The 21,533-nt window shown below is 41.5% G+C and overlaps 1 protein-coding gene across 1 annotated transcript in view; it reads left to right on the forward strand.

The window, feature by feature from the left end:
• The first annotated feature begins 30 nt into the window (after window positions 1–30).
• Window positions 31–21,533, forward strand: part of LOC124030140 (paxillin-like) — a 56,956-nt gene continuing 35,453 nt past the window's right edge. The window contains exon 1 of the mRNA XM_046341613.1: window positions 31–257. Within this exon, the coding sequence (XP_046197569.1) occupies window positions 245–257 (13 nt within the window). The 5' untranslated portion in view covers window positions 31–244. The remainder of the gene's footprint in view (window positions 258–21,533) is intronic.

The following is a 21,533-nucleotide window of genomic DNA, read 5'->3' on the forward strand; positions in this document are numbered from 1 at the left end:
CAGCCAGACTTTTCTTACTGGTAAATTTGAAGGCTCCAGGTGGGGGTGAGCTGCTTGTCCCCATGACTGCATTTTATTGTTGAGTGTAGCAGGGAAGCAGCTAACTGAAAACTTCTGTACTGCATTCAGATTACTGGAATTTCTATATAGAAGCCACAGTGTAGGTAGAGCTACCGACAATCGAATCAAAGGACAACCGGCTCGGTTCGTTCATATTGTACCGCCGATTCCTTCTGCTACCACCATGGATGATTTAGGTAAGTTCCCGTGGTGTTATTTCTTAGCTAACAGTAGAGCGTTCGAATTGTTTCCACTTTTTTGGTACTACCAAATTACCTGCATAGCACTTGTTCATCAGGTATGCTAACTATAGCGCATGACCACAAATGTCGCTAACGTTATAGAGCCAGTTATTATCCAGCTAGCCTACTATACAGCGTGGGAATCGGCAGGTTGGAGGCCGCGCGCTGTGGTTGTGAAAACGGGATTTTTTGCCTTTGCGTCAGGAAAGAGCTAATTCGTGATTATTGTTGAATCAGTTGCTAGCCAATACGCATGGATACTTTGCAATCCTCCCACATTTGTTTTCAATAACACATGTGTTCTGTGTTAGCAATGTGTGCACAGCCAGCTAAATACAGGCAGGGATTTCAATCGATGCCGCCTCTCCCAGATCTGTTGACTTGAACTCAACTTTTTAATTAGCTGATTCATGACATTTGCAAATTTGTTTCGAGCCTTTTTGCCGCGTACATTGCTGATGGAAAATGCTACTAAATTGATGACCGCGACCATGCATGCACACTTATGCAGCGATTTCACTGCCAACAAACTATTTTAATTCAATGTTTTTGAATTTGTATTTAGATATTGCATTTGAATGTACTGTAATATTTTAGAATTTGTAATGCACAAATTGAATCATTTAATTCATAAATTGAACTTTGTATTTCACGATTTGAAACTGAATTGAATGAATATTTAATTCAGCTTTAAAATTTGAATTAAATACTGATATTCAATATTTGTCTTCATTTTCAATATGGTAAATATTGCATTCATTGTCTCTCAGGTTCACAAACTATAATTTCAAGTTGACCACAAAGTTTCATATATTAAACTTCTCAGATTGTTTTCAAATGCAGTTCTCTAAATTCTGATTCAAAACCAGAGACTACATCCTGGTACTTTGCCAGCCAGGAGAGGTAAAGGAGAACAGATAGAATGAAACCATCTGTGTTAAACCGGTTTCTGAAGCCAATGTGGCATGTTTATTTATTTTCTTCCTATACATTTGGCTACAAGCAAATATGACCCCATTACTGAAGGCTTCAGTTCCCCTCTATGGACACAACAGAAGGGAGTGTGACAAATGCATCCATTTGGTCCCCATTACGAAATGGTTTAATAGCCCTTCTAAGGATCACTTTTCCACTCTCTAATTAATCTTTCTCTTGTGACTGACTTGGTGCGAACCGGGTCTTCTGCATGTCACAAGACTGTGCTAGCCCACTTAGCTAAAGCCCATAGGGCTGAATACAGGAAACTAACAACTCTCAGACCTCAGTTATGTTTCACCCCTTTTTAACATCATACTTAGAGATCATGGCACCAATATAGCTGACTGGATTTGAACTCAGGTCTCCTGCACAACAACACTTTCTGTGACAGAAGGATCTGTGCACCCCATTTCATGAGGGTGCAACATTATACAGTTACACTTAAGTCCTTTAGCAGACACACTTATCCAGAGTGATCTACAGTAGTGAGTGCATTTTCATGCTTTTTTCGTACTAGTCCCCCATGGGAATCGAGCTCACAACCCTGGCATTGCAAGTGCCATGCTCTACCAGCTGAGCTTTATGGGACTATGAGGTGGCTTGATGATCATGCATGTGATGAGCAACCATTTTGCCTGAGACCTGGAGATGTCAGTTTGACTGATGGGGTTCTAACCCAAGTCTCCTGTGTGCGGGACAATGTAACTTTTCAGCTCTCAGACAAGTTACTCACTCAGCTCAACCTCTGGGGTCACTGGGAGGTAAATGAAACTCACTCATCAGCCTGAAGTGCAACCCCTCGTCAATTGAAGAAAGGCTTTTTCAATAGTGCAGTGGGTTGCGAAACTTCTGGAAGGCGTTCATGTGGGTTTTCGAGGCAAAGGTCCTGAGTTTGAAGCTCGACGTGAGCTGAATGAGGGAGAAGTGGTACTTCCTAAGCAAGCAGTGTGTCGCCCTTTACATTAACTTTGTGATCTCATCCCTATGGGCTTTAGCTAAGTGGGCTAACACTCTTGTGACATGCAGGAGACCTGGTTCGAAACCCAGTCAGTCAATAGAGAATAACTATGACGCGCCTATTCAACTACTGCATATTGCTAAGAGGGCCAAATTACTGTTTTTGCCACACTCCCTTCTGCGCCTCCTGTGAGCATCAGAGGGGAACAGAAGGCATGGTCATGTTCCAGAGATCCTTAGCTTTCAGCAATATAGTAGTAGCAATAATCATTTTAAAAAGTAGGAAGTTGGGTGCTTATCATAGCTTATAGACCAAATGTTACGATTCCTTGCAAAGAACCAGGATGTGGTCTCAAATTTTTAATCTGAATTTAGAGAATTCAATTTGAAATCTGAATGCATCTGAGAAGTTTCATATATACAACTTTGGTGAACTTAATTAGTTTGGAAGCTTGATACTCAGACAATTAATGCAGTATTTACCATATTGAACTTAAGCATAAATTGCATTTTTAAAACTGAATGCAATATTCATTCAATTCAGTTTCAAAATAAATATTGAATTCAAATACAGTATCTGTTGGCACTAAAATCGTTCCATACACACATCTAGCAACACTGTTGCAGTGTTGATGAAGAATCTGTAGCCCCAAGCACACCTCTGCTCCTTCATAAGTTAGGGCGTTGGTATATAGTCTTTGGTTTGAGCCATACACTATAGCCTGAGGTTTGAACATCTGTTCCTTCCCCTGCTCTTTTTGCTGCCATTTGTTCTTTTTCTCATTATCGTCTCTAAACGTTGACTTTTTTTTTCTGGAATATATATGTAACTTTGTTTTGCCAGATAAGTTGAGTGAGGACAGCAGCAAGCTGGGGAGTTGTTGCCTGTTACTGTGTGTGCATCTGGGTTCCCTCGTCTGTCCTGTCATATTTGATCTAAGCCAATTATGTTGTCAATGTACAGCGGATGAGTAGGGAGTTCATTCATTCTGCTAATGGGTTAGTCACATCCCCTCCAGCCACAGTTGGACTGCTGGGGTTAATTGTGCGTGCTGTCCACAATGTGACACCATCTGTTGTCTTAAAAAATTAATTAATCTGCTTTTACACGGAATTTCCTTGCTCCACATGAACAGGCCTGCGTTTATGTGAGAAGGTCTGTGTCAGCTAGAAACACTATGGGCTTAGTAATGAATAGTGATATAAACATGCTTTCCAAAATAGCTAGCCTACATGCTATGGTTTGCTGCAAACATGGAATGGCTGTAGTACTGTACGTGTAGAACATGTAGCTTCGATCATCAGTACCTACAACCAGTCATGAGAGAAAGCACTCCCAGTTCATTGTATCGCAGTCTCAAAACTGACTAGGATATACAAGTTTTAAGGTATTTGACAGTCCGAGGCACCGATCTACAGTATTGTCTTTACAGGTTTGGACACCCAACTCACTCACTCAACAACGCAATATTGTAGTAGGCAAATCGTATTTGTGGGTGGGTGGGATTGTGTGTTTAGAGGTCTGTCTGTTATACATGGCAACCATGAGGTAAAATTTAGTCAGTCATCTGGAGAAAAAAAAAACTTAATTGGATGTAAAAAATGCACCAGAATAACATCTTAACTGTATTAGTATGCCTCGTGATATTGATTTAAGATGTGGTGTGAGATACCTTCTTTAAATGTGTCATCTGATTTTGGATGTTAAAAAAAGTGCTGCCCTGACACTTGGAGGACTGAGCAAAACGGGGTCACATGACACACGCAAGAACAGCATGGTGTCTACTGACTCTTATGCCTGATTCACACTATAGGGGACAACCTGAACCGTACTGGCTCATGCTGTTCTTTTCACTTTTTCCTTTCCAGAATGCTTCCAGCAACTATGTTGGCTTCATAGCCAGACCTGCCCGGTATAGTGTGGCTTGGCTCTGTTTCACTTGGCTCAATAGTGTGAGAAGGGTAGTTTATTTTCCAATGGAGGAGAAAGTTTCTCTTACAACTTGCCTAAGCGACTGCGCCCACATTTTTTATTTTTTATTTTTTTATTTCACCTTTATTTAACCAGGTAGGCTAGTTGAGAACAAGTTCTCATTTGCAACTGCGACCTGGCCAAAATAAAGCATAGCAGTGTGAACAGACAACACAGAGTTACACATGGAGTAAACAATTAACAAGTCAAAAACACAATAGAAAAAAAATGGGCAGTCTATATGCAATGTGTGCAAAAGGTTTGAGGAGGTAGGCGAATAATACAATTTTGCAGATTAACACTGGAGTGATAAATGATCAGATGGTCATGTACAGGTAGAGATATTGGTGTGCAAAAGAGCAGAAAAGTAAATAAATAAAAAACAGTATAAAAACAGTATGAGGATGAGGTAGGTGAAAATGGGTGGGCTATTTACCAATAGACTATGTACAGCTGCAGCGATCGGTTAGCTGCTCGGATAGCTGATGTTTGCAGTTGGTGAGGGAGATAAAAGTCTCCAACTTCAGCGATTTTTGCAGTTCGTTCCAGTCACAGGCAGCAGAGTACTGGAACGAAAGGCGGCCAAATGAGGTGTTGGCTTTAGGGATGATCAGTGAGATACACCTGCTGGAGCGTGTGCTACGGATGGGTGTTGCCATCGTGACCAGTGAACTGAGATAAGGCGGAGCTTTACCTAGCATGGACTTGTATATGACCTGGAGCCAGTGGGTCTGGCGACGAATATGTAGCGAGGGCCAGCCGACTAGAGCATACAAGTCGCAGTGGTGGGTGGTATAAGGTGCTTTAGTGACAAAACGGATGGCACTGTGATAGACTGCATCCAGTTTGCTGAGTAGAGTGTTGGAAGCCATTTTGTAGATGACATCGCCGAAGTCGAGGATTGGTAGGATAGTCAGTTTTACTAGGGTAAGCTTGGCGGTGTGAGTGAAGGAGGCTTTGTTGCGGAATAGAAAGCCGACTCTTGATTTGATTTTCGATTGGAGATGTTTGATGTGAGTCTGGAAGGAGAGTTTGCAGTCTAGCCAGACACCTAGGTACTTATAGGTGTCCACATATTCGGGTGCAGGCAGGTGATCGGTTGAAAAGCATGCATTTGGTTTTACTCGCGTTTAACAGCAGTTGGAGGCCACGGAAGGAGTGCTGTATGGCATTGAAGCTCGTTTGGAGGTTAGATAGCACAGTGTCCAATGACGGGCCAAAAGTACATAGAATGGTGTCGTCTGCGTAGAGGTGGATCAGGGAATCGCCCGCAGCAAGAGCAACATCATTGATATATACAGAGAAGAGTCGGCCTGAGAATTGAACCCTGTGGCACCCCCATAGAGACTGCCAGAGGACCGGACAGCATGCCCTCTGATTTGACACACTAAACTCTGTCTGCAAAGTAATTGGTGAACCAGGCAAGGCAGTCATCCGAAAAACCGAGGCTATTGAGTCTGCCGATAAGAATATGGTGATTGACAGAGTAGAAGGCCTTGGCGAGGTCGATGAAGACGGCTGCACAGTACTGTCTTTTATCGATGGCGGTTATGATATCGTTTAGTACCTTGAGTGTGGCTGAGGTACACCCGTGACCGGCTCGGAAACCAGATTGCACAGCGGAGAAGGTACGGTGGGATTCGAGATGGTCAGTGACCTGTTTGTTGACTTGGCTTTCGAAGACCTTAGATAGGCAGGGCAGGATGGATATAGGTCTATAACAGTTTGGGTCCAGGGTGTCTCCCCCTTTGAAGAGGCGGATGACTGCGGCAGCTTTCCAATCCTTGGGGATCTCAGACGATATGAAAGAGAGGTTGAACAGGCTGGTAAATAGGGGTTGCGACAATGGCGGCAGATAGTGACAGAAATAGAGGGTCCAGATTGTCAAGCCCAGCTGATTTGTACGGGTCCAGGTTTTGCAGCTCTTTCAGAACATCTGCTATCTGGATTTGGGTAAAGGAGAACCTGGAGAGGCTTGGGCGAGGAGCTGCGGGGGGGGCGGAGCTGTTGGCCGAGGTTGGAGTAGCCAGGCGGAAGGCATGGCCAGCCGTTGAGAAGTGCTTATTGAAGTTTCCGATAATCATTTATCGGTGGAGACTGTGTTACCTAGCCTCAGTGCAGTGGGCAGCTGGGAGGAGGTGCTCTTGTTCTCCATGGACTTCACAGTGTCCCGGAACTTTTTGGAGTTGGAGCTACAGGATGCAAACTTCTGCCTGAAGAAGCTGGCCTTAGCTTTCCTGACTGACTGCGTGTATTGGTTCCTGACTTCCCTGAACAGTTGCATATCACGGGGGCTATTCGATGCTATTGCAGTCCGCCACAGGATGTTTTTGTGCTGGTCGAGGGCAGTCAGGTCTGGAGTGAACCAAGGGCTGTATCTGTTCTTGGTTCTGCATTTTTTGAACGGAGCATGCTTATCTAAAATGGTGAGGAAGTTACTTTTAAAGAATGACCAGGCATCCTCAACTGACTGGATGAGGTCAATGTCCTTCCAGGATACCCGTGCCAGGTCGATTAGAAAGGCCTGCTCACAGAAGTGTTTTAGGGAGCGTTTGACAGTGATGAGGGGTGGTCGTTTGACTGCGGCTCCGTGGCGGATACAGGCAATGAGGCAGTGGTCGCTGAGATCCTGGTTGAAGACAGCGGAGGTGTATTTGGAGGGCCAGTTGGACAGGATGACGTCTATGAGGGTGCCCTTGTTTACAGAGTTAGGGTTGTACCTGGTGGGTTCCTTGATGATTTGAGTGAGATTGAGGGCATCTAGCTTAGATTGTAGGACTGCCGTGGTGTAGTTGCAATCATACAACCTTCTAAATGACCAAAGGGAAATCTTCCTTCCTTCAAAATGTCCTTAGTGTCCAAAGAGAACCATGCCATGAATGATTCACACTACACGCCATCAATATTAATGGATACACCGGTTACGTCCCAAATGGCACCCTATTCCCTACATATAGCACTATTTTTGACCAGAGCTCTGTTGGCCCTGGTCAAAAGTAGTGCACTATATAAGAAATAGGATGCACATACCTTCTCTACTTACATAGTTGAAGGGCTTCCCCAACCTTTTTGGGATAGGGGGCAGCATTTTCACTTTTGGATGAATAGCGTTCCCAGAGTGCACTGCCTCCTACTCTGTCCCAGATGATAATATATGCGTATTAGTATTGGATAGAAAACACTCTGTTTCTAAAAACTGTTTGAATGATGTCTGAGTATAACAGAAGTCATATGGCAGGTGAAAACCTGAGAGAAATCCAACCAGGAAGTGGGAAATCTGAGGTTTGTAGTTTTTCAAAGCTTGCCCTACCGACTACACAGTGGGATATGGATAAAGTTGTACTTCCTACGGCTTCCACTAGATGTCAACCGTCTTTAGAAACTGGTTTTGGGCTCTGAGCGCCGTTCTCAGATTATGCTTTTTCCGTAAAGTTTTTTTGAAATCTGACACAGCGGTTGCATTAAGGAGAAGTCTATCTTTAATTCTATGAATAACACTTGTATATATTTTATCAATGTTTATTATGAGTATTTCTGCAAAATCACTGGATGTTTTGGAATCAAAATATTACTGCACGTAAGGCGCCAATGTAAACTGAGATTTTTGGATATAAATATGCACATTATCGAACAAAACATACATGTATTGTGTGACATGATGTCCTATGAGTGTCATCTGATGATTATCAAAGGTTAGTGATTCAATTTGATCTATTTCTGCTTTTTGTGACTATCTTTGGCTGGAAAAATGGCTGTGTTTTTTTGACTTGGCGGTGATCTAACAATGTTGTGCTTTCGCTGTAAAGCAGTTTTTAAATCGGACATGATGGGTAGATAAACTTCTTGTTAATCTTTCATTTGCTGTATTGGACTTGTTAAAGTGTGAACGTTACATATTAAAAAAAAAATTTTTTTAAATTTTGCGTGCCTTTTCAGCGGAATGTTGTTGAGGGGTTCCGCTAGCAGAACACCTGCCCTAGAAAGGTTAAAGTCCTCCCTCAAAAAGGAGAGTTGCACAATCCAGTGTGGCCTTATAACATGCGGTGAGGGGATGTAAATGTTTTCATGGTGTATGAGGTGAGACCCAACCCATCTCAGAGAAAATAAGGAAGTTAAACTATACTTTACTGCCCCTTTCATAAAATAACCATTTAATTCTCTTTTTTTTAGCTCTTGCTTTTTTACTGAGTCCTAGTTCATCTCATGATCGAATTAGCTTTGAGGACCAAAAATGATGTATTAATTACTCAGTTATTTCATTGAAAAAGGACTGGTAAAGCGTTTACTGGGAAGGTTTAGCTTAGGTAGGTCGAGGTATTTATTTGATAGACAGAGGGTAGCTCCATCAGTGTCTCCTATAGGATAAACTTATTTTTATTTGTATTCAGCAAGTTCATTCTCTGTGCTGAGGTAGTGCTCAGAGTCCATAAAGCATGTGAGAGAGAGGCTGTCTATTTCGGGCACTCACCCCACACAGCCCTGACCAAGGCTTGGCATAAACACACAAACACAGGAGGATGAGTGTGCACTAACTAGAGGTTGACCGGTTTTTCGAAGCTGATACTGATTTATTAGAGGACCAAAAAAAGCAGAAGCCGATTTTATATATTTGCCCTAATGACAATTGCAAAAATACTGAATTAACACTTATTTTAACTTTAATATATAAATATCATCTATTTATTCTCAAATAAATAATGAAACATGTTCAATTTTGTTTAAATAATGCAAAAACAGTGTTGGAGAAGAAAGTAAAAGTGCAATATGTGCCATGTAAAAAAGCTAACATTTAAGTTCCTTGCTCAAAACGTATGAAAGCTGGTGGTTCAATATTCCCAGTTAAGAAGTTTTAGGTTGTAGTTATTATAGGAATTATGACACGTCGACTATCTCTCTCTCTACCATTTTGTATTTCATATACCTTTGACTATTGGATGTTCTTATAGGTACTTTAGTATTTCCAGGCTAATCTCGGGAGTTGATAGGCTTGAAGTCATAAACAGTGGTGTGAATCAAGCATTGCTAAGAGCTGCTGGCAAATGCAGTAAAGTGCTGTTTGAATGAATGCTTACGAGCCTGCTGCTGCCTACCACCGCTCCGACTGCTCTATCAAATCATAGACTTAATTATAAGAAACACACAGAAATACGATCCTTATGTCATTTAATATGGTCAAATCTGGAAACTATCATTTTGAAAACTAAACATTTATTCTGTCAGTGAAATATAGAACCGTTCCGTATTTTGTCGAACCGGTGGCAACTATAAGTCTAAATATTGCTGTTCCATTGCACAACCTTCAATATTCTAATTGTCAAATTCGGGCAAATTAATTACGGTCTTTGTTAGGAAGAAACACAGTTCGCAACGAGCCAGGCGGCCCAAACTATTGCATATACCCCAACTCTGCTTTCACTGAACGCAATAGAAGTGACAATTTCCCTAGTTAATATTGCCTGCTAACATGAATTTATTTAAACTAAATAATGCTTTAAATAAAAATATATACTTCTGTGTATTGGTTTTAAGAAAGACATTGATGTTTATGGTTAGGTACATTTGTGCAAAGATTGCACTTTTGTTAAATCATCACCCTTTTGGCGAAGTAGGCTGTGACTCGATGATAAATTAACAGGCACTGCATTGATTATATGCAACGCAGGACAAGCTAGTTAAGCTAGTAATATCATCTACCACGTGTAGTTAACTAGTGATTGTGAAGATTGATTGTTTTTTAAAAGATAAGTTTAATGCTAGCTAGCAACTTACCGTGGCTCCTTGCCGCCACAAGGTCCTTTTGTCGCTGCACTCATGTAACCGGTGGTCAGCCTGCCACATAGTTTCCTCGTGGATTGCAATGTAATCTGCGTTTGTTATGAAAACTTGAAGTCGGCCATGCCGATTAATCGGTCGTCTTCTAGCACATTCGAACACATCCTACTCCTCTTTAAATGTGTTTGCTGACTTGTTAGTGAGTGGATGTGAAAGGCAAAAACACACCAGACCACTTCAATTTATTCTGGACTAGTTTCCTCTGTTATACAGGTGTTCCAAACCCTGTTTCTCCACATACCACAGCATTGGGACCACCAGAGCAGCGAGTGCACTGTGACATACTCTTACAATCTCAAATATCTAGGCCTATGACCACGGGATAAAATCTACAAACAACCAATGCGCACAGAGATTTACTGAGTGCACACAATACACTCAGACACCCCCCCCCATTCTGCTTTGCCAATCAATACCTTTTAGCAGAAATTAAGCTTCAAATTGTGCCTTTTAAGAAAGCACATAAGTGCTCTCATGCACTGCTAGGACTATAGCCTAGCTCTACAGCTGTGCACCTACCACTAACCCAACCTCAACTTCTGCAGGATTCCTGTGGTACACCTCACAGGAAGCTGTGGGCTCAGTCCTGTTAACAGCTGAAGGCCTGACCAGATGTGATTGTTGCTGGTTCCTTTCTCTTCTGACTCTTCTGTCCTGGAGATGCCAATCCCAATGACCAGGAATGTGTCTGTATGTGCATCCCAAAGTGCACTATATAGCGGACAGGATGCCATTTGGGACGCATCTTCTGTGGATTCACTGCAGAATCCGATCATGCAGGTCACAATGTGTGATGCCATCATTGTATGTTGTATATTGTTGATGCTCTGTGTGCCTAAGGAATGTGATTTTTACAGAGGGGCCCTAACAAGTATCCCGCTTCTCTCTACTTCCAAGATACAGCCTACATCAGAGGCAGCTAGCCCAGCTCCCATTGGCTAGGCATGCACCAACAAGACATGAAAATGAAAATACCTCCTAAGTTTGTGTGCAGAAAAAGGAGGGTAAAATGTACCAGAGAGCAATCTGTTTCTGCTTGGTTGCTAGAAAAATGTATTGTGAGTGAAATTTGCTCTGGAGCGTTAGTATACTCCTGTCCGCTCAGCTCATTAGTGTTGGGTGATGCTCTGTATGCCTTTTTATCAAAAGCTAAAACAGGCCAGTTTGTTTGAAGTGCTGTTGGCGCACAGGAAGGAGTGGGCTGGGTGAGGTAAGTTACCCCCAAACAAGAACTGACATGCATAGACTCCTCCTGTCATCTGGTTCTAATACTCACCATCAGGGGACCGCTGTGGGGAAAGGGGATACCTAGTCAGTTGTACAACTGAAATGTCTTCCGCATTTAACCAAATCCCTCTGCATCAGATGTGCGGGGACCTGCAACAATCGACATCCACGTCTTCGGCGCCCGTGGAACTGTGGGTTAATTGCCTTGCTCAGGGGCATGAAGACATATTTTTACCTTGTCAGCTCGGGGATTCGATTGAGCAACATTTCCGTTGCTGGCCCAAAACCCTAACCACTAGCTTACCAATGTGTGCCAAGTATTGATTATATAGAATGTATCTGAATATGATAGAGGTCGACCGATAAATCAAAATGGCCGATTTTTAATTAGGGACGATTTATATTCCAATCCATGAGGAGACTGCATGGCAGGCTACCAACTGTTACGTGAGTACAGACAGCAAGGAGCCATGGTAAGTTGCTAGATAGCATTAAACGGATTGTTTTTTATAAAATAACTAGTGATTATGTTAAGTTTAACTAGCTTGTCCTGTGTTGCATATAATCAATGCGGTGCCTGAAATTGTCACTTCTCTTGCATTCAGTGTAAGCAGAGTTAGGGTATGTGCAGCAGTTTGGGTCGCCTGGCTCGTTGCAAACTGTGTGAAGACCATTTCTTCCTAACAAAGACCGTAATTAATTTGCCAGAATTTTACATGATTATGATATAACATTGACGGTTGTGCAATATAACAACAATATTTAGACTTAGGGTTGCCACCCGTTCGATAAAATACTTAACAGTTCCGTATTTCACTGAAAGAATAAACCAATAAAGCAGTGAAAGAAATCAATGCTATGCTTTCTGATAACGCTGCCAAGTGGTAGAATATAAACTGAACAGTACTGGACCCCAAATCAACCCTTGTGGAACGCCACATGTGATATGTATTTTCTGAGTTCTGTTCGCCAAGGGTGATTCAACTCTCGACCCAGTTGCATAGGTCCTAGACCGGAGAAGCAATCCCACCTGTCCAGAAGGAAATCATGGTCAACAGAGTCTATTGCACCACTTAAATCTAAGCGTACACGGACAGAGATGATTGGCGTCTGTGTTGGCTCTACGATCATTTACCACTTTAACTAAAGCTGTGTCTGCTGTGGTGGGCATGAGAACCAGGTCTGGATTTTTTATTTTTAAATATACAGTTGGCACTTAAAATAAAGTATGTTTTCTTAGGAATGGAGTGATTTAAAAATGGCTTGCACGTCTTCAGATATGCAATTAAAAACTGTTTTGAAGGTGGTGGGGGATAGGATCGAAGGCAGGTAGAATGGCTTAAGTTCTGATGTCACTTTCCTGAGCATGTCTGTGTCAACCAGGGGAAATAAATCCATAGTGCCTTTGTGTAGTAGGCAAGCGCACATCAAACTTCTCATAGGGTCGTGCTTGACTGATAACCAACATTAGACTGGGTATCTTCTCTGAAATATGCCACAATTCATTACGTTTAGATGTGGAGGACCGTTCACACAAGTTTGGGGGTGGGGGGTAGCATTTATCAGGCCATCAATGTTCGAAGAGCACTCATTATTCTGATTTAATAGTGATCAAGTTAGAAAAATGGGACAATCTGGCATTTCTTATTTCCTTAAGTTGCTCTCTCAGAATATCATAATGGACTTGCAACTTTGACTTTCTCCACTTCCGCTCTGCCTTTCTGCACTTTCTCTTTAATTGATTAGTTTCCTCACTCATCCAAGGGGCTCTGTTTTAGATGTGACCTTTTTCTACTTTACTGGAGCTACGGCATCAATGATTTCCCTTAATTTGCAATAAAAGTTCAACTGAATCACCATGAAGGCAGAATAGGTGAAGTGTTGTTCATACACTCGATCTGTGACAACTTCAGAGGTAAGATGGCGTTTAGAAAGCCCCTTGGTAATACCAGGTCTAGAGTATGGCTGCTGTTATGGGTGGGCTCAGTAACATGTTAGATAAAGTCCCATAGAGCTCAAAAGATTCATAAATGCAATGGCCTAAGAGTCAGTTGCTTTTGTCAACATGAATATTAAAATCTTCCAACACAAGGACAATAGTTGAGATAAATTGGTAAATAAAGTGGAGCAGTGCATTGGTGGCCTATACAGGGTTATGGCCAGTACTGGTGGCTTATATTTAAACAGTATAGCAGGATGCTCAAAACACAAGTCACAAAATGAAATGTCCTTACAGCTGAGAGCATTAGTAAAAACAGAGGCTGTCTGTTTCTTTCCCTTTTCTCATCGTGTATGAAAAGCTGTAATCCGCGGGGAGACTTCAATAGGAGCAGCACTACAGTCTGACAGCCATGTTTCAGTGAGAACATGCAATCAACTTTGCGCTCAGTAATGAAGTCATGCACGAGAGGGTTTACTTGTTATTGTTCCATATTCAATGAGTGTGGGCTGCCTTGAGGTAACCAAAATGGTTAACGTTACAACTAGAGGTCGAGCGATTTTATGATTTTAACGCCAATACTGAGTATTGGAGGACCTACATTTATTTTATATATGTGTATATTTGTAAGGACAATTACAACAATACCGAGTTAACACTAAATACATAACATCAATTTAGTCTCATAAATAATGAAACATTCAATTTTGGTGTAAATAATGCAAAAAGTGTTGGAGAAAGTGAAAGTGCCATGTAAAAAAAGCTAACGTTTAAGTTCCTTGCTCAGAACATGCAAACGTATGAAAGCTGGTGGTTCCTTTTTAACAAGTCTTCAATATTCCCAGTTAAGAAGTTGTAAAGCAGAAAACCGAGCTTGTCTGCATGTTCCCCTGTCAGTCTGCTCCTCCGCTTATCATAAATCATCCCCACCTCACTGAACACTCTCTCGCTTGGGACTGAAGGTGGGGGACAGAAACTTCTTTGCCAGTGTAGCGAGTAATTGAAGTCTGTCCTCATTCTGCTTCCACCACTTCAAAGGCAAGCCACTCTTTCTGTCAATGACAGGCTCTCTGAGGTAACGCTCCAACTCTGCACTGGACTTCAGCCCTGCCCTCTTGGCTTCCAAGGATTCTAGCGTAGAGGCTGTCTACCTGGACTCTTTGCCCCTTTCCATCTGGATCTGGGTCCTCCTTCACTAGTCCCTTCTGCTGTAGCTCTGGGATTTGGATTCCTTAGGTCAAATTCCTCCTTCAGCCACTCTTTTGCTTTCTCTAGTGCTGTCCCTGAGGTGACGGCATAGCTCTTGTGATGTGGATCCAGGACAGTTGCCAGCACCAGGCACTTCTCTTCTCAGCCTTCGAGAACTGCCTTGTCAGACTGTCCAACATGGTGTTCCGTATAGTTTTGATACCTTGAGTGGAAGAACCCACCTGCTGCAGCATCAGCTTCAGCACCGACACACTGGGGATGATGCATGCGGCTGTGGCATTGGAGTGGCTCATCTCCACCGTCAGCTCCTCCATAGTTGCGAGAGTCTCAATTAGGAAAGAGGCTACGTCCCACTGTGTAGCAGACAAACTGATGTGTTCGTAGATGTGTCCGGATTCACCTGCATACACATTCAGTGCATGCCTCTGTTCAAACATCCTCTGCAACATATGTAGTAGTATTGTGTTTGAACTGCTTGGTTGATGCTGTGTTTTGGCAGGCCAAGCTCCTTCCGAATGGCCCCCAGACTCTGTTTGGCCAGTACAGAATGTTGCAAAGCTCTTCAACATGGCAATAATGTCTAGCACAGCTCTCTGACTGGATAGTCCATCATTGATTACAAGCTGTAGGGTGTGTGCACTGTAGCTGAAGTCCGACAGTCTCCTACCTTTCACCATGTTTGCCCCCACTGTCCCTGAGGACCAGCACTACACGATCTGTGTGGATTTCCCAGTATTCCAACATGGTCCAAAACATCTCTCTGTAGTTTCCTGTGTGTGAGCCAGTCATAATCTTGACATTCAGCACAACATGCTTTCTTGTCTAGACATTGTCAATTAAATGTCCAGTAAGGCTCATCAGGGACTGACCAGTAGTCAGATGTGAATGCCATGTGTGGAGCATTCACTGGTGCTATCAGATTATTCACTTTCATCACAACTCCTTTGTGTTTTATCTAGCATTTCTGTTTGATGGAATTGTTCATCATTGATCCTGTACTGGGGTTCAACAAGAGTAATCCGCTGCTATGGCAATCATCACAATAACTGCTTCGTCCATCTTCTTGGGTCTTTGTCCTGCCTGTTTCTTGTTTTTATTGAAACGTTTTAAGATTGTAGCCTACGACGTCTTTTTCCTTGAAGATTTTGCGTTTTGCTTTTTTTCTTCATTGGTTCCTTATGGGCTTTTAGGTCAGTGTTCTTAAGGGGATTCCATAGGTTGGTGGTATTTAAATTTTTTTTTTTATAGCTGTTGACCCCATGTTTACCTCTTTATCACAAATAAGACGCCACACTTTCCCTGGTGCCAATTCAATGTAATGGTCCCACACTGGTGCTCTGCTTTTCTCTGCCATCTGTAAAATTACTATAATTGTGTACACACACAGCACTCTGAAGTGACAAGGATACTGAAGTGTCTGCTTAGGAGACACATACTCAACTGTTTGAATAAAAAAACAAGAATTTGTTACCTGTAATGAATGTTGAAAACAAAAACTAGTTTCTATATGCAGGAAATCCCATTTTAGTAAATGGGCATGGTAAGAATTGACTACCAAAGTGGGAGTCATAATTCCCATGACACCTTTCAGCAAAATCTGAAAAGCAGTTCCTTCATTTATTCCATTGGATATTTTTTAGATTCACTTCAAATAAAGTCTTTTGTGTAGGCTTACACCACCTTGCCAATTTTGAAAACTGTGTGGATATCCATAGGACAAGGTAACTCTGCTAAATATAAGCAAAGATATATATTTTGTGGTGTGGTTTTATGAAAAGATGTTGCAAGGAGGAGCAGTATAGCCTTCCATCCCTCTCCTTGCTGCTACCTGGGCTCGAACCAGGAACACATTGACAACAGCCACCCTCAAAGCAGCGTTACCCATGCAGAGCAAGGGAAACAACTACTCCAAGTGACATTTGAAACACTATTAGCGTGAACCCTGCTAACTAGCTAGCCATTTCACATCGGTTACACCAGCCTAATCTCGGGAGTTTATAGGCTTGAAGTCATAAACACCGCAATGCTTGACGCACAGCGAAGAGCTGCTGGCAAAATGCATGAAAGTGCTGTTTGAATGAATGCATACGAGCCTGCTGGTGCCTACCATCGCTCAAGACTGCTTTATCAAATCATAGACTTAATTATAACATAATAACACACAGAAATAGAAGCCGTAGGTCATTAATATGGTAGAATCCGGAAACTCTATTCTTTCAGTGAAATACGGAACCGTTCCGTATTTTAACTAACAGATGGCATCCCTAAGTCTAAATATTGCTGTTACATTGCACAACCTTCAATGTTATGTCATAATTACGTAAAATTCTGGCAAATTAGTTCGCAATGAGCCAGGCGGCCCAAACTGTTGCATATACCCTGACTCTGCGTGCAATGAACGCAAGAGAAGTGACACAATTTCACCTGGTTAATATTGCCTGCTAACCTGGATTTATTTTAGCTAAATATGCAGGTTTAAAAATATACTTCTGTGTATTGATTTTAAGAAAGGCATTGATGTTTACGATTAGGTACACGTTGGAGCAACGACAGTCCTTTTTCACGAATGCGCACAGCATCGATTATATGCAACGCAGGACACGCTAGATAAACTAGTAATATCATCAACCATGTTTAGTTATAACTAGTGATTATGATTGATTGTTTTCTATAAGATAAGTTTAATGCTAGCAACTTACCGTGGCTTCTTACTGCATTCGTGTAACAGGCAGGCTCCTCGTGAGGCAGGTGGTTAGAGCGTTGGACTAGTTAACCGTAAGGTTGCAAGATTGAATCCCTGAGCTGACAAGGTAAAAATCTGTCGTTCTGCCCCTGAACAAGGCAGTTAACCAACCGTTCCTAGGCCGTTATTGAAACTAAGAATGTGTTCTTAACGGACTTTCCTAGTTAAATAAAGGTGTAAAAAATATATTTTTTTTTATCGGCTTCCAAAAATCCCGATTGTTATGAAAACTTGAAATCGGCCATTCCGATTAATCGGTCGACCTCTACACCTGATGTGTTTGTGCCCATCCGTGGATTTAAAAACACCAGTGGGCTAGCACTGCTAGCGTTAGCCTGTTCTGTTTTCATGATGGCTAGCATCTAACTGCTACTAAACAGGAATCCGGGACACAAATTTAGGCTATGATTTAAACAATTTAATTTAAACTTTCTTAACAACTGAGTGTACACAGTATACTGTTCTGTTGCACACTGTGGTGTGTGGTTCAGTTCTGGGCCTCAGGATCTTGTCACGATATCTCTGATAGGCTTGCTATTGTTGCCAAACGTAACTCTATTGTTTTAGTTAAGACTGGCCTATATTAAACATGCAGCTACTGTAACAAGTGGTGGATTGCCCCAAAAAGTACAAAACTATACCACCCCTACCTTGTCACAGCACAACTGATTGGCTCAAACGCATTAAGAAGGAAAGAAATTCCACACAACTTTTTAACCTCTCATATTTTAGAAATATGTAACTTTCATACATTAAGTCCAATACAGCAAATTAAAGATTAACAAGTTGTTTATCTACCAATCGTGTCCGATTTCAAAAATGCTTTACAGCGAAAGCACAACGTATGATTGTTAGATCACCGCCAAGTCAAAAAAACACAGCCATTTTTCCAGCCAAAGATAGGAGTCACAAAAAGCAGAAATAGATTAAATTAATCACTAACCTTTGATCTTCATCAGATGACACTCATAGGACATGTTACACAATAAATGTATGTTTTGTTCGATAATGTGCATATTTATATCCAAAAATCTCAGTTTACATTGGTGCGTTACGTGCAGTAATGTTTTGATTCCAAAACATCTGATTTTGCAGAAATACTCATAATAAACATTGATTAATGATTCAAGTGTTATTCATAGAATTAAAGATAGACTTCTCCTTAATGCAACCGCTGTGTCAGATTTCAAAAAAACTTTACGGAAAAAGCATAATCTGAGAACGGCGCTCAGAGCCCAATCCAGCCAGAGAAAAATCTGCCATTTTTGAGTCAACAGAAGTTAGAAATAACAGGAATCCCAGTTCGACAATGAATTACTTTGTTCCATAAAGTCCATTTATGTCAAAATAGACACTTTTTGTTAGCGTGTTCAGCCCAGTAATCCATCTTCATGAGGCGCGAGCACTTTGTCGAGACAAACTCAGTTCCGTTACAGGTCGTAGAAACAAGTCAAACGATTTATGGAATAAATCTTTAGGATGTTTTATACATAAAACATCAATAATGTTCCAACCGGAGAATTCCTATGCCTGAAGAAAAGCCATGGAACGAGAGCTAACTCTGTCGGGAGCGCGCATCACGAGCCTGAGACACTCTGCCAGACCACTGACTCAAACAGGTCTCATGAGCCCCTCCTTTATAGTAGAATCCTCATTAAAGTTTCTAAAGACGGTTGACATCTAGTGGAAGCTGTAGAAAGTGCAACTTGACTCCATAGACACTGTATTTGGTAGGCCAAGCTTTGAAAAACTACAAACCTCAGATTTCCCACTTCCTGGTTGGATTTTTCTCATGTTTTCACCTGCCATATGACTACTGTTATACTCCGACATCATTCAAACAGTTTTAGAAATTTCAGAGTTTTCTATCCAATACTAATAATAATATACATATATTAGCGTCTGGGGCAGAGTAGGAAGCAGTTCACTCTGGGCACGCTATTCATCCAAAAGTGAAAATGCTGCCCCCTATCCCAAAAGACTTAACAAGGCACACCTGTTAATTGAAATGCATTCCAGGTGACAACCTCATGAAGCTGGTTGAGAGTGTGCAAAGGGTGGCTACTTTGAAGAATCAAATATAACATATGTTTGTTCAACTTTTTTTTGTTTGTTTTACTACATTTTTCCATATGTTATCATAGTTTTTATGTCTTCACTATTATTCTACTGTACATACATAGATGGAGATTATGGCCTGTAGATGAACATGCACACGCCTGATCCACGTATAAGGAGAGATGGACCAATCCAGACCCAATGTCCAGTTGGCTCCTCTGACAATGCTGATTACGGATTAGAATTGCTGCAGGAGATGGCACTTTTATGTAAACAGGTTTCCAGGCCAACTAGTACTTAATAGAAGCCTCCTGTCCTATCCCCTTTCCTCATACTGAACCCTTTCCCTCCCCCACTCTCCTTCTCTAATTCTCTCTCTCTCTGACACTTAAACAGACTGATTGTTTTCCAGACTATGATGTGGCCCAGTGGAATGTTTGTTGGAGCTTCATGGTGTTCCAGGGGCCACCCCCCTCCTCCCCCTCACATTGTGTCCAAGTGGAGGGGGACAAAGACTGGCTTGTCCTGGACCCCGTGACCCATATTGGCATCCAGAACAGAGACAGAACCGTTCAGAGCCCAGGCAGACACAAACATCAGCCTCTGGTTGGTCAGTGGTCTGGTCAGCAGCACTCCCCATATCAGTCTAGGTGTAGTAAAGTGCTCACTGAAACCGTAACGCCTCTTGTTCATCGTGACCATTGTAGATGTGTGGATTGAGAGTAGGGTAGAGAGAACGTAAGTGGGTCTCTCCCTGTGCAGTAATATTTGCTCACTTTTTAGGGTTGGTACAATATCTCAGAATTTTTGACCGGTGTTGTATTCTTTAGGCACCAAACAGAAGAAAACAAACTTAAACAGGGAGGGACTACCGGAACTAGCGTTCAATGAGAAATACCGATTACCTGGGTTTCCATTGCAAAACGTTTTGCTAAGGTGTGCCCTTGTAAATACGACTCAGGGCTTTTCTGGTGCGTCATTAATTGAGATGTTTTTATTGCTTACGTTGTTGTTTGCAACATTATGTGAATATTATGAAGTGGATATGAACACACGCGTACTCAACTACATGCTTGCTTACACATTCCGACTTGTACATACACACACACACCTGATCTCGCTCTTCTCTCACTCTTTCTCTCTTTTCTCATCTCTCCCTCTCTATTGTCAAACTGTTTTAGAATTGAATGTGTTTCTCTATCTTTTATGTATTTGTCTACAAGATTATATATGTTTACAACAAGCAAGGGGAAGAAATCGAAATGGGGACATTGGGCAATAATAACAGTACGGGATACATTTGTACTGTAGTGAAGCCGTTTCTAGAGTAATGCAAGGTCTCTTTAATGATCATATGAAACGTCAATTGCTATGGAAATGCTGGGGTGTGTTTTTCAATGATAAAGGTAATTATGATGCAACTATGATGGTGATACGATATTGATTACAATTATGAATATTAAGGCTATACGCACTACATGTTACACACAGACACTCAAACATGCAAATTAGCAGTTTATTTATTTGGACATCACACATTATAGTCTTACTCTTATACAGACATCATACACACTCATTATCATATCCAATATCATACACATCAACCTACTCTGATTTGTTACACACATTTGTCTCGATTTTCTAACATCTCTGGCATTGGCTAACAGGCAAACAGGCAAGGGAATAAAAAAATATTGCTAGAACCTATTGCTTGAATTACAAATATCTGACATTTAAAAGCTCTGCCTCTGATGGCAGTAAATTTACAGGCACTAATTATGGTCAATTTAGCCTGAGAATAGTATCTAGTTATGGTAAGGGGTGAAGTAAGTATAGCTAGTAATACTTGTTTGGCAGATTATAAAAAAAGATCAAGTCTTTACATGGCTAAAAGGAATATAACGTACTTTTTACAGGAAACTTGCTCTAAATCCTTAGAGGAAGTTGTGTGGAAAAAAGGAATGGGGTGGTGAAATAATTTTCTGTCATGGACAAAGGAACTCAAAGGGTGTGATTTTAATTAATAAACATTTTGATCTGAATGTGCAAATAATCCGGAATGATTCGCAAGGAAGGTGAATTCTTTTGAATATGGCAGTGGATGAAAAAGATATTTGGCTCATTTAATCTATATGGTCCAAATCCGGATGATCCACACTTCAAACATTTATACCAATTTATTGAATTTACAGGCAACAAATGGTCTAATCATTATTGGTAGGAAACTATAACACAGTGTTAAGTACCTCAATGGACCGTAAAGTAAATCACTCTACAAACTATCATCACCTTTCCCCTTGAAGGAAATCGCAAATA

This window comes from Oncorhynchus gorbuscha, linkage group LG03, assembly GCF_021184085.1.
Source record: "Oncorhynchus gorbuscha isolate QuinsamMale2020 ecotype Even-year linkage group LG03, OgorEven_v1.0, whole genome shotgun sequence".
Lineage (NCBI taxonomy): Eukaryota > Metazoa > Chordata > Actinopteri > Salmoniformes > Salmonidae > Oncorhynchus > Oncorhynchus gorbuscha.